Consider the following 14,319-nt stretch of genomic DNA (forward strand, 5'->3'; position numbering starts at 1 on the left):
AAATTTATATTCAAACCAGTCAGTAACATTCTTTCAAAATTATTTCCAAGTGAGATAATGTCAGGACAGTCACCTAGTAGTGAGGTGAGATTTCAGATATGATTCCTTTAGCTGTCCTTTTCCAGGTTTGCCAAGCTACATCCAGCTATATCACAATAGTCAAGCATGCCAATGTTCTAGACTGTTTGGAAATCATGCCATGAGGCTCCGATTATAGGTCATCTAAGCACAATGGATCTTGATATTATCAACTCCATGGACAAGAATAATCCACTAACGTGCTGGGGCTTAGCACAGAATCATAAAGGGAAGTTGTTCCTGCATTTCCTCTCTCACCTCCTAGGTGTCTCTTATAAGCTGCTATCCTTTAACCACAGATTGTCCAGAGAAACGTCAACTCCCCTCCCAAGGGATTATGATCCTCCCAGTTGTGCACCAGAGTCTCAGGACTACAATGGAACAGATGCCACCAAAAGAAAAGAAGGAAGGAACCAATTTCTTGGCTGATGCAGAGCTGAGTCTTATGAAGGAGTCGAAGGCCTTTCTGGAACAATAATACCATCTTTGGGTAAGAGAAATAATGCATGTGGTAACATGGAAGTGACTCTAATAATGAGAAGTTGTGCAAGCGTGTTTAAATGTATAGAACAGCAGTAAGAGAGGTCACACTGCCTTGCTGTAATTGGATAAGTGCTGATCCAACACTGAATAAAAGTCCCTTTGATGGGAAAATTGACTCTTCTACTTTACAAAGATTGATAGAAGTATAACAAATATTTATGATAGCATTTCCTTGCATTGCCTTTGGAGACAAGAAATGCAGGCTAGAATTGATGCTGCTCGCTAGATGAATAGCTTTTGGTAAATCACTTACCTCTCAGTGCCTTGGTCACTTTATATGTAAAACAAAATGCCTGCGTCCAAGAGCTGTTAAGAGAATTAAACGAGATAGTGCATAAAAATACTTCACAGTGCTGAGTGCACACCAATTGCCTAAATATCTTTCCACTGTTAAAGTTTCCCTTAACACATTGGAAATCACTAAGACTTTAAAAATCACCTATTTCGAATCTCTCACTTTTACAGATATCTTCTGGAAATATTTTGTTAAACATGTGTATGTACTAATTTCTACATAGATAATGTCTTGACCTAAAAAACTCAGTGATTCTCATATTTGACCCTGGAATCATATAGACTTCCCACAGGATCCAAAGCCAGGAAATGGCTATGTTCAATGCAAAATGGCGGCTCCTCGGAGATTCGTGGTCTTCTTAAAGGCCTATCCATACAAATCTCAGAAAATCAAAAGCAGACCAAAGAGATAGAAAGAAGAAATGTTACTGGCAAAACAATTTTACAGTTTAACTGAAAAATCCTACTCTGTGATATCTTGATTTGTATTTTATTAGTAATGATTATGTTTGCATATGCAAGACCTATTTCACTGATTAGGCACATAACATGGGTAATGCTAAAGTGTATATTCAGATCAAATCTGTTTTATGATATTTAGTTTTTGATTTATTGCTAGTTTTTCATTTACTTTTGATTTGTTGTTGCAATGCATAGCCTCTACCCACACCATCTAGGTAGGTTACAGAGGTATGGGAAATCAGAATAATTCATGAAAAATCATTTTTCAATTTGGAGGAGAAGATGAAGGAGATTTGCATTAAAACTATCTGCTCTATTATCTGCACTATTCTTCTTAGGAAGCAAGAATGTTCCAAATATCTCATGTCTTGAGAATCTTTCCAATTCATCATTAAACTAGGACCAAGAAAGGTCAAAATGATGGAAATGAAGGCTAGAATGCTTCAGACTGATGGGGGCTCAGTTCAGCCCCAAGAGCCTGGAGCACAGTGACAGGGCATAAAAGAGGCAAAATAAGCCACCAAAATATTGATAGCTCCAATCCAACAGCTTTTCTAGTTTGGGTTTTTTTGTTTTTTGTTTTTTGTTTTTTGTTTTTTGTTTTTTGTCTTTTTGTTTATTTGTTTTTTTGGATATCAAACAGCTAAAGCCTTCTGCCATAAATAATTTTGAAGTTTGATTCTTAGTGTGAAGCATTTACTGAGTCGTAGCCACCCACCAGGCACTGTGCTAAAGTGCTCATTTCAACCCCAAACCAGCCAGCCAGTGAAGAAGGTACTTCCATTACTCTCATTGCGCAAATGTGATGAAACTTGGAAATGCTAAGCAATTTGCAAAGGGCATGCAGAGAGACAAGCGTGGATGCAAACGTGGGGTGTGTGTGTGTGTGTGTGTGTGTGTGTGTGTGTGTTTAGGGGAGAAGTGGGGTCTCACTTTCAACAAAATGCTAAATCATAAACATGGCCCCCAATACTCTCCCTCTCCCTACTCTTCTCTACTCTTGTTACCTCCACCACACTTGCCTAGGTGATCCCTCGTCTGTCTTCCTTGACATAATGGAGAATTTAATACCAATGGTATTGCCATAATTAGCTCTTCCTGGGATACAGTAAATTGCATTTGCACCAAATGGGCTTTTGCTTCTCCAGACGTGTCTCTGAATAGCAAAGAAGGCTTGGCAACAATGAAGGGATGGTACACCCTACACCCTTTGTTCTACTATTTATGTTATCACCATGTGGCAGACTCAGGCACCCTTTGCACCTGCAGATTTTTCCACTCCATACAAGGCAACTAAGTAGGACTGAAAGGCATATTCACATTTAGCCTTACTGTGACATAGAAACTTAGGCAGACAAGCATTTCCTAAGACCAAGTTTAATTTCCCAAATCTCCAGCACATTCTTTTCATACATGTCCAGACCCTTCAGAAACCAAGGGAAACAACAAACTTTATTTAGATTATGAACTGTGTGCACTGTGGTAACGTTGACATTTTGGAGATGATGACTGCATTGTACACTGTGCTTGCACCCATGAAGCAGTTCTTTGCAGATCTCATGCGGTCCTCAAGCTGTCCCAGTCTGTGGGCCCTGCCAGGAATGGTCTCCAACTCCATCCTACTGACCCCAACACCCTCCCCTCCACACCTCCTCAAACTCTGCTTACCTCCCACAACTTTCCTTCTATTCCTGTGTGATTCAAGTTTCCCCCATTCCTTCACTGGTGCTTCCATTATGGTGATCACAAGATCTGTGTCATATAACGCATGTGCCCCATTTCACACAGGACACCTTTCGGGGTGCACCTCACCTTCACAGAACCCACAACATTGTGTCTGTAAAAAACACACCAGTACCTCTGATACCTCTGCCTTTGTGTAAACATCCTCTTTCTTTTTGACAAGAGAGACCTGTAGCTCACCGCATTACAGGGAAATGACACAGCCCATTGTATGTAAGTCCTGAGAAACTTGAGATATGTTACAATGTCCTCAGCCAGGTTTGCAGTTGGATTGCCAAGACTCAGAACCATCTCTACATCACTCCCACCAAGTCTTTCATGAAGAAGATGCATGTGCTTTACCAGTCACTCATCCAGGTAAGGTCATCTTACCAAATGGAGTAGGTGGAGGAGCTGGTGGAGGAGGGGAAGGTGGCCCACAGCCCATGGCTGGTGATAAGGGGCGGTCCATGTGGTAGGGCCTGCAAGGCCATCCTGGGAAAGGACCAGGCCCTCTTGCATACATAATGGCCTGCAGAACAGAAGTGAATGCTGTGTTCATAGGACAGAACAGAGCATCAACACCAGCAAAAAGTGGAAACCCAAAGAAGCAGTGCTCATCTCCGGCCAGCTTTCCCCCCACCAGGTTCCAAGAGGGCAGCATCAGCGCCAGGGAACCTCTACCCATACTTTGGGTTCCACTTACAGCTTTCGGGGTGGGTAATGGATGCTATGGGGATAAACTGGTATCCCCACATTTCTGCAAATGTAGAACAGCAAGGGCTCTTGTTCTAGTGGATTTACGGAGTGAATACCAAATTAACAAAATAGCATATTCCCAATAGGAAGACATCTAAGTCCAGGGTTGCCTGCCACCCCTCATCCCCTTCTACCACAGAGGCTGCTTATTTCTATGTGAAGAACTTCAGAATGAGAAGGAATGACAATCCCAGACTCCACACATGGAATCATAGCCCTCGTGGCTCAAAGCTCTGCCTCTAAGCCCCTGCCTGTGCCCAATCTGCTTCTCTCCTGACAATGGGGTCTTCTCCTCTCTACAAGTGCTATCCACGGGCACAGAGGCACATAGGTGGGTGGAGATCCTGAGGTCCTGAAAATCACCTGGATGCATATTCTTAGAGAAACATACTACCTACACATGTTAGTTAAGCTTAGCTAATTTATTTTAATTCAGAAGTACCTCTCAGTTTAAGTACAGTACAACTTGCAGGGTAATTGTGTCCTGTGGAATACTGAGCTTCAATTCTAAATAATAAAATTAACACAAATGCACTTTTGTTTCTGCTGTAAATTTCCATGTTTCACTGTAACAGTGACAAAGGACACAAGAGAACCTGCTCATGTGATCACAAATGAAGGACACAGTGGGGAATTACAATGCAGGTAATTATGGATTTTCTCTTCTTCACCATTCATGTTCCAGTGCATGTTTTCTAGGACAAATATGTCACCTCTTATAGTTCAGAAACCTGAAGGGATTCTGTATAGCACATTTACCAGAAAATTTTTTTAAAAAGGCTGAAGGGTGACAGGTATGAAATTTAGTTTGTCTAAGACCACTCTAAATGACACATACAAAAATATAAGTTGGAGTGAAGTCCATTTGCATTTTCTTTTTTAAAAAATTTTTTAATGTTTATTTATTTTTGAGAGAGACAGAATTTGAGTGGGTTAGGGGGAGAGAGAGAGGAAGACACAGAATCAGAAGCAGGCTCCAGGCTCCAAGCTGTCAGCACAGAGCCCGACGCGGGGCTCAAACCCACGAGCTGTGAGATCATGACCTGAGCCAAAGTCGGACGCTCAACCAACTGAGCGACCCAGGTGCCCCTGCATTTTCAAACCATAAGGATAACCACAGATTTTCTGAACATGTGAATCCTCTAGACAGAAACAGGAAAGGAAGAAACAGCAAGAGCAATGATTCCACATTGAGGAGGTCCAGAAAAAATGAGGCATGCCAGGAGACTTCCAGGTGGACTATGGGGTCATCCTCCTTGGGTTATTTCCAGAAACATGCTGTAAAAGCCATAAGGTCCTCACCCCTAAGCACATTTGGCTTCTAAACTTACTACAAGGAGAGGACAGGCAGAAAATCAAGAAGCCCGTAGACACTTGGGTTAAGGTTGTGCATTTGAAAAATAAGAAAAACAAGCAGACATATCATACAACACACAAAATGGATGCAATGCCAGGAGAGAGCACTGAACAGAAAAATGAGGGTTTCCCAGAAGAGTTACAACTGAAAATGGCCACACCGCTTACCTTGTCCTTCTTGGCCCTTTTGGTAGAGTCTGTGTTGTTCTCACTCACAGGAGCAACTTCGGGATCTGCAAAAGGCCCTAGAAGGGATGGAGGTTTATTGTGATTTGAGGAGATTGTGCAGAGATTAAAAAAACAAACCCTCCCCCTCATTCCTCAAGTATCTTAAACTCTTTGGCCCAGTCAGATCCCAAGTCACATGCAGAGGGTAGCCCCACATGCTTCAGGTGATCCCAAGGCAAAGGGGAGAACCACCCCTTAAACCTTGATGAAGACCCATAAACGCCCTGGTTCAGGTGTTTTCATAACTCATCAAACAACTACGGATGGCTGGTGGCTCACCTGGACAGATATACCTTAGGCTGAGCCTCATGCCTCCCATAGCCCAGCACATGGACTGTGTACAGCACACATCTGCTGAAGCCCTATGTCTGCTTTTGTGTATACAGCCCCATTCCATCTCCACAAGAGACACCTGTACCAACACAGGGTGTGGGAAATGACACAAAGATGATATGTCGATCAAGAGAAACTCAAGGAATGTGGTTATGGTGGCAAACGCTTTTCCCTCGCATTGCAACGATCTGTGGTACCACCTCTGCACCTTGTCCAAGACTCAACAACAACAAAAATTAGATGAAGGTGATTTGCAAGTCAACTCATACTGCTCAGATCATCTTACCATGCAGTGTAGGTAGACAGGTCTGGGGTGGTCCCCAGGGCCACCAAGGTTCAGGAGGTGGACATGCCCTATAGCCCATGGGGGGACCTCGAGGGTAGGGTGTGCAGAATCTTCCAGTTAGCAGAGGAGGTCCCCATGGATCCACGCTGCCCTGCAGAACAGAAGTGACAGCTATGTGCATATAGCAGACAAGAGAACCAATACCAAAAGCAGCTGAAACCCAGAGAAGAATATGTCAGCACCTGCCAACTTCTCAGCCACCAGGATCCAAGGGAGTAGCATCAGTACCTGAAAACCCCATCTCTCCCACTGGGTACCGCCTACAGCTTAGGCAAATAAATGCTGGAGGTTAAACTACGGTCACCACATGTCCCTGCCCATGTCTTAGAATGTAGAACAAAATGATGCCATCTTAGAGGAATCAAAGAAGTAATTCCAGTCTAATGAAGTAGCATATTCCAGACAGTCAGACATCTATGTCCAGGATCACCCTGCATCCCTCCACTACAGTGACTATAGAAGCTCTGGTTTTGGCATATTCCAAACACAAAAAAAAAATTGAGTGCAAATAAACACCTGATTCTCTGCACACGAAAGCACAGCTACTACTGGGGAAAAGTTCTGCCTGCCAGCCCCTCACTTTGCCTGCTCTGCTTCCCTCCCTGAGAAAGACATCTTCTCCCTCTTTAGAAGTGCTTTCAAAGGACCAAGAGGCCACTGGGGAGTTGGGGATGCCTGGAGTCTTGCAGGAAACTGAGAAAGTGTTTGCTGTGAGGAACATATTACTTATCAATGACTACTAAACCCACATGTGTTTATCTGAATTCATAAGGAATTTTGATTTTGAACACACTACAAGACACAGAGTAATACATCCTATGGAAAAAAAAGAGGCAGAAATTCATGTAACAGAATTAATAAAAATGTATTTTGATATTGGTATAAATTCCTAGGGATGTGTCAGCTCTAATACTGACTGGAGACACAACAGAACCTGTTCATATGAACTTGTGTTCAGAATATATTTACCTAAGATACAGCTTAAAAGGATTCCATTGAGGAGGGCACCTTTTGGGATGAGCACTGGGTGTTGTATGGAAACCAATTTGACAATAAATTTCATATATTGAAAAAAAAAAAGGATTCCAAACAGCTCATTTACCAACAAAGATGTGAAGGTGGTGAGTTATGACAATGACTTTGTCTAAGACCATTCTGAACTGTACAAGACACACAATATAAAAATGGAGAGATGTCTTTTCGAATTCCCAGTTAACAAATAGTCTTAACATGCTAACCACATAACCAGAAAGAGGAAAATAACAACAACACTAATCCCACAGAGAGGCAGTATAGTAGGAGTCAACAAGCCTAGATACTTTAGTATGGACTGCAGTGTATCTTCCTGGTGTTATTTCCACAACACATGGGAAAAGCCATAAGGTCTTCAATCTCTAAGTTCCTTTGGCTACTGAACGTACCAGAAAATGATGACAGGCTGAAAAGAGAGAAGCCCGTAGACTCTTGGGTTAAGGCTGTGCCTTTGGAAAATAGAAACAGGCAGACATATCACACAACACACAAAACAGGGAAAAGGCCACAGTATGCTGTACTGCAAATGAGGGTTTCCCGACAGACTTACAACTGAAAATGGCCCCAGCATTTACCTTGTCCTTTTCAGCATTTTTGGTAAAGTGCTTGTTTTGACTTACGGGAGCGACACCAGCTTCTGGATTGGCTAAAGGCTCTGGAAGGAGTGGAGTTTTTTTTTAAATTTTGGTAGACACTGCAGAATTCAAACAAACACCACATTTTGTGACATCTTAAACTTTTCTCCACACTCAGGACCATAAGGAAAGGCAGAAAATATCCCACAAGCCTCAGGTGACCCCAACGGTAAGGGGGAGATCCACCCCATCATCTTAATCAAGAAATCATAGGGCCCTGGTTCATGTCCTTCATAACTAGTGAAATAATTATCGACAGGTCAGCTCAAATACAAATCTGGAAATCGTCACCAAAACAACCATTTCTCAATATACATTAGGGGCAATAACTCACCATCTCATTACAGATAAAAATTAAAATGAGAGTGTCAATTTGTAGATAACATCAATAAATCCTCAACAAAAGAGCATGAGTGTGTTTCTTCTGGCTCCAGGTGAATTGTTCAATCTTTCAGCTTATCTATAGGCTGCCTTCCATATGTGAGTAGGTATCACATAACTAATTTCAAATAAAAATGTACTTAGACTAATATTATAGTCAAGAGAAAAGATCTGACCCTGTCCCTTGAGGACGTTTCCACAGGACCCTGGTTCAGGTGTTTTCATAACTGATCAAGCAACAGATCTCAACTAGCTAGAAATAAAGTTAGGGGTATGTCTCATCCCTCAGTGAGCCCAACACATGATCTCTATACAAGCTACATCATAAGAAGTGGTATGTATGTCAGCTATACAAGGCCTGTTTCTTCTGTATAAGAGACATGTGCTTCCCAGCTCACTATGTGGAAATGACAGCCCATTTCATGCATGTCCTGAGAAACTTAGAGAATGTTACAATGTCCTCAGTCCAGCTGACCTGAAAGACCTGTGGTGCCATCACTGCATCTTCTACAAATACTCAACAAGAAAAAAGGTGAAAAATGTTTTATAAGTCAACTTCTACTATTCATATCATCTTACCAAATGGTGGAGGTGGAGGTGGAGGGTAAGGTCCTAGAGGCCACCAGGGTGCAGAAGGGGTGGGTGGCCGATAGCCTATGAATGGAGATAAAGGGCAGCCCATGGGGTACAGAATGGAGGGCACCTCTGGGAAATGAAATTTTCTTGAAGCCACATTGACCTGCTGGACAGGAATTAAATTTTTGAGATATGTTAGTGTAAAAGGTGAAAAATCCAACACTGACACCAACATAGCTGAACCCCAATGAAGCAGAAACAGTGTCTATCTCCTTCCCCTCCTCCTGGTTTCAATAAGGCACCATTAGTGCCACAAAACCTCACCCTTCCCACTGGGTCCCTCCTAGAGCTTCTAGGAGTTTGAGGAGCCAAGACAGTAAATTTCTGGCAGCATGCATGGTACTGGCTGTGCCTCCAAATGTAGGAAGGAAGTGGCCAGCCGTAGAGGATCAGAGAGATAATTCTGGACTACTAAAGCAAGTTTGTTCCACACACACAGGCATCTATTTCCAGGACTACTCTCCGCTCAGCCCTTCACCACCTCAATAGTTCCATTTTGGCATATTAAGAGCAGAAATAAGTAAGGGGAATTATGATTTCATATCATTCATTTAAATCTTTAATCCATCTCCAGTTAATTCTTGTGAGTGGTTTAACCCCAGTGACTCATGAGAGAACCTTCTACAGGCCTTTCATGTCCGAGCTCTGATTCTCAGAACTCTGCAAGGCAAGTATGGCCACCTGCTCTAAATGTAAGCAAACAGGTTCTAAGAGGAATGAGGGTCAAAAGGCTTGCAAAAGGTGAAGCAGGAGTTGACACCAGCTCTGCCTGCAAGGTCCTGCTGGCAGCCTCTGCTCACCTGGCTCCCTCTCTGGACCTGCTGTCCTAAGGCACAAAGATCTATGGGGACATGGCATCCTAGAGCCCTCAGGGGAATTGGGAAAGTGTTTTCCACAGGAACAATGCAGGAGTTAGTTAAGAAAAGTTATAGATATATGTGAATTCACAGGTAATGACAAATTTTACATACACTATGACATACAGGCTAATTTTGTCCGATGGAAAAATATGTTTGGAATTTGAAATGACAATTAAAATTAATATGTTCTGATATCAAGGTGGAAAATACAAATAAGGTATGAAGAGAAGATGCCAGCTATGACAGCTACACAGGCCATAAAAGAACCTGGTTACATGAACATGGCATCAGCTCTTTTCCAGAAACTGGCACATCAGACCTGACTTCCACTCTCTATTCCTTCAGTTCCAGTGTACTTTTTCTACTGCAAATATGTCTTTCCTGATAATTCATAATACTTTGACTGCTTAAACAGCTGCAGTGACTCTACAAAAGCACGTTTCAAAAAGAGATGGGACAACTGATGAATTATTAAAGTTAGAAAAAGATGAATTTGAATAAGAGCATTTAAGATTGCTAAGCACTCCTCAGAAAGTTGGGCTTTTCATGTTTTTCAGTTAGGGAAGATTACAATCAATGTTCTTAACAGGTTAATGACTAACTCTGGACAGAAAAGGAGTAAAATAACAACAATAATTCTGTTTCAGTTTCCAGGTACATTCCCATGAAAGGAGGTCTGGAAGAAGTGAGCCAGGCCAGGAGACATAAGGGTAGAGTGAGAAGTCATCCTCCTCATGTTATTTCCACACACACAGTGACTGCCCTGTGGTCCTCAGCCTCTAAGCACTTATGGCTTCTGGAGGCACCACAAAGATGACAAGCTAAGAACAGAGAGGCCCTTAGGCTCTTGGGAAAGAGTTTTACTCTTTGTAAAGTAAATAACACCATAGAAATATCTCAAAATACACAAACTAGAGACAAGACCCGGAGAGAGTGCTGTATAAAGAGTTAAAAGATTCCAGAGAGAGAATTACAACTGAAAATGGTCACAACGTTTACTTTGACCTTCTCTGTGTCCATAGTAAGGACAGAATTCTTGTTCTTCACAGAAGCTGCACCAGGTTCTGCATTTGATAGAGGCCAAAGAAGGGGTGGAGGTTTATTCTGACTTGCATAGACTGGATGGAAAAAAAAAACCCTCCATGCCTTCCTCCACCATCTTACACTGCTTCCTATAATCAGGTCCCTTACCAGAGACAGAGGTTTCCCACAAGGCACAGGTGACCCCTTGGGACTCAGGGGACCCTTGAGGAAGGCACCAGAAGGCCTTGGTTGGATACTTGATAATCAACCAACTATGGACAGTTCAGGGCTCAATTCATTGGAAATCAACACTAAAATAAGGGTTTCCTAATACACATCATGGGAAATGACAATTTATCACAGATTAAAAATTAAAATAAGAATGGTTTAGGATAATGTCAGTAAATCGTCAGCATGAACAGCGACCTGTCCTTTTCTACAAGGCATGGGTGGGATTTTTCAAATGTTTTACTGTATATATCATTTGCCTTATGTATCTGACAATGGATTATGTAGGTATTCATGAACAGAAATTGCCTTGACGAGACTAATACTATACTAATGAGGAAAGAAAAGGTTAATTCCATGTGGAACGACCTGCAAAGTTTTAGAGTTACACTAATAAAATAACATTAGAGGAGTGAAATTTCACAAGGATTTACTTTACTAATAGGGTACTATAGTTCACAATACACACAAAAAAACTTTTTAAAGAATAAAGGGACTCCAAACAGAGGAAACAAATGTCTGCTTTCTTTATAGAAAGCATGTTTTCTATGGAGTATTTATCCAAACGCCAAATCAAGGAAGCTCATCAGGACATACAGCCTACAATTCTTGCTGTTGTTCATGTTATTCATGTGAAACAAAAGAAAAAGCCTTCAACATTGCCTCAAGGTGGAAGGGGGGGGGATGACCCACATCCGTTCTAGCACCCACTCTCCAGTTAAGTGTAACTGGGAGGTTGCAGGGGGGCCCACAGTCGGTGGAGGGGCGTGAGCTCCACCACTCACAAAGGACAGACCCAAAGAGCCCTGCTGGCTGGGGGCATCTGAGGGAAACAGTGTCCTGTCACCACTGTGAGACAACCTGTGCCCTCTAGTAACCACTTGGTACTGTCTGCAGGAGACCGAACAATTGTACCCACTGGAACAAGAAACCGATTGTGTGGATGTTGCCCCAGAAGTTAAGCTACTGCATTTCACAACGTGCTCCTTACCTCTCCATGGAGGTATCTCTCTGTCAGGTCCTGCTGCCATTGGTTTGTGCCTCCTGGATTCCTCTGGAAGCCTCTGTTTGTGGATGACTTCCAGTCTTGAAGATCGAGATGAACCAGTTTCACTAGGAGTTACCACACCCAGGCCCCCACTGGACACCAAACAGTTTAGCTTTTTTAAAAACCTCACAATACCCTTAAAAGAAATATGTCAAAATCCTGTACCTGCATTTCAAGTAGGCGACCTCCCTGCTCTGCTCTGCCATCACCTTCTCCAACTCACAAGCCCTGAGCGGGGAGAAACACATCCACGTTCAGCTGTGGCAGAGTACACACAAGAGGAGGAGAGAAAAACATTCTTACCTAGTTGTCCTGAGACACTTTCTCACAAAGAGCAATCTGAAAGAGTCAGCACATTAATAAAAACCCATGTGGAGGGATTCAGTGTCCCGTTATGATTATCTGCATTAGGTGCTGGAGGACTCAGGAACTACTGGGCAGCGTGCAGGCTACCTGGTGTCCGAAGGTGAGCTCTGACTGCTGCAGCTGTTCTTGTGTTTCTTCTACTCTTCTCCTGGGAGTGCAATTGCTTTCATCAGATGAAGCACCATGTTGAGGGTGACGTTAATTGGCCGAGGTTCCCATTATAAGAACTGAACTCTCATACTCACGATCCAATCATATAAGACACATTTCACATGAGGAGGAAGAGTACAGAAAACTCAAAGCCATCGCTACATCATCTTGGATTTATTATTTAATGCCTGTGGGGCTATGCGTTGACATGGTCTCCTTACCAGTGGCGACAGCTCCCTAATCCTGCAATGAGTATCTTTCATCATAAAGTTCAAGTCTTCTTTCCCTTATATCCTTACCAATTTCTCACAGCTACTACAAGTGGGTCTCTAAAATGGGATGGTCATACTTGTCCATGTGATTCGTCCTCCACCAAACTGCTTCCTGAGGTTTGTGATAATTTCCAGCACCTCCAGAAATGTGTGCGGGAACCACATTTCCACACAGTCTGGCCAACACTGGGGATCAGGAAATCTTTAGTGGCTTAACTGGTTTAGAATAATATTTTTAACTTAACATCTGGAAAATGTCACATTCTTCTTGAAGTCTCTATAAAAATAAATGTCTCCTGAATATTTGTATAGATTTGTGTGCTACTTGGGTCTAAACCCTGTACGAAGTTTCAAGATAATCCAATGGACGTGTGTGAGCTGCTGGTAGGAGCTGAACTCACTTGTAGTTCCATAGCTCTTCTGCAGCTAATTTCAGTTTCTCCCTCTGCGGCTGACAGCTGCTTCTCCCCTTCCATCTGCTCCCACTCTTTCAGTCCCAGCTTCCTATGAGGGGAAAGAAACATAGATTACCTGGTAGCCCATGTGAAATTCTGCCTTTCTTCTCTCCCCCAAATCTGAAGGCAGGACTCAAATGTCCCCTCTCCCTTTCCCCATAAATGTACAGATCCACAAACACAACCGGGGGAAGCACTGATGCCCCCCCCCCCATTAAGGGACTAAACAAACGCGAACTCCAGCATGCTGGCAAGTCTTTGGAAACTCTGAGCTTCTCTTCACAGCTCTCTATTCCTACTCATCAATACATCACATAAATATAAAAAAGCCCACATGAGATGCACTAAGTACGCTCCCAGGCTCAAGCTCCTGTGATTGGGACTGCATAAGCGTATTTCTTTTCAATGTACAAAACCAAGCCTGACCAGCTCATCACAATTAAGCACATAAGGATGAAGCAGGGGTTCCTGACTTGTCTGGTTTCTCCCAAGAGCCCTGAATTTTCAATCAAGGCTGGGGCCATGACATTGCCATAGAGACATCTTTCTTGGACATGGTGTAATTCACACTGTACAATGACCTACTGGAAATTTCTACAGTTCACAAGGGAACTCCTGACACCTGCCTCAAAGACACCAGTTGAGAAGAATGCAAAATACACTGATGAAAAGAAAATGATGTGAATTGGCCCACCTTCAGAATATTGTCTTCCAGAAAAGGATTGCAGGGAAGGGAAGGGAAGGGAAGGGAAGGGAAGGGAAGGGAAGGGAAGGGAGGGAAGGGAAGGGAAGGGAAGGGAAGGGAAGGGAAGGGAAGGGAAGGGAAGGGAAGGGAAGGAAAGGAAGGGAAGGGAAGGGAAGGGAAGGGAAGGGAAGGGAAGGGAAGGGAAGGGAAGGGAAGGGAAGGGAAGGGAAGGGAAGGGAAGGAAAAGGAAGGGAAGGGAAGGGAAGGGAAGGGAAGGGAAGGGAAAGGAAGGGAAGGGAAGGGAAAAGAAAGAGGAAAAGGAAGGAAAACTGAGTTCACAGGATTCAGTACTGCTGGTGACCCTGATCTCCTACCAGACATAAACTCCCATCTCATCCGCAGCAAGATACCATCATAGTACACCTGA

At 43.0% G+C, this 14,319-nt stretch overlaps 1 protein-coding gene across 1 annotated transcript; it reads right to left on the reverse strand.

Moving 5' to 3' along the window:
• Nucleotides 1–3,609: 3,609 nt before the first annotated feature.
• Nucleotides 3,610–14,015, reverse strand: LOC123588838 (homeobox protein ESX1-like). Its single transcript, XM_045460144.1, has 8 exons — nucleotides 12,130–14,015; nucleotides 11,908–12,002; nucleotides 8,749–8,823; nucleotides 7,729–7,808; nucleotides 6,062–6,212; nucleotides 5,722–5,854; nucleotides 5,383–5,459; nucleotides 3,610–3,631 (listed from the first exon to the last, which is right to left on the reverse strand). The coding sequence occupies exons 1-6, from the start codon at nucleotides 12,210–12,212 to the stop codon at nucleotides 5,805–5,807; spliced, it is 534 nt and encodes a 177-aa protein (XP_045316100.1). The 5' UTR covers nucleotides 12,213–14,015; the 3' UTR covers nucleotides 3,610–3,631; nucleotides 5,383–5,459; nucleotides 5,722–5,804.
• Between the last annotated feature and the right edge of the window lie 304 nt (nucleotides 14,016–14,319).

This window comes from Leopardus geoffroyi, chromosome E3 (genome assembly GCF_018350155.1).
Source record: "Leopardus geoffroyi isolate Oge1 chromosome E3, O.geoffroyi_Oge1_pat1.0, whole genome shotgun sequence".
NCBI classification, from domain to species: domain Eukaryota; kingdom Metazoa; phylum Chordata; class Mammalia; order Carnivora; family Felidae; genus Leopardus; species Leopardus geoffroyi.

Excerpts from the sequence above, each read along its gene's own strand:
- LOC123588838 (XM_045460144.1), bottom strand. The coding sequence starts at position 12,212 with ATGTGTTTCTCCCCGCTCAGGGCTTGTGAGTTGGAGAAGGTGATGGCA. Across the intron at positions 12,003-12,129 it reads GTCGCCTACTTGAAATGCAG|ACTGGAAGTCATCCACAAAC; the intron begins GTACAGGATTTT and ends TCGATCTTCAAG. Across the intron at positions 7,809-8,748 it reads ACCTCCACCTCCACCATTTG|AGCCTTTAGCCAATCCAGAA; the intron begins GTAAGATGATAT and ends CACTCCTTCCAG.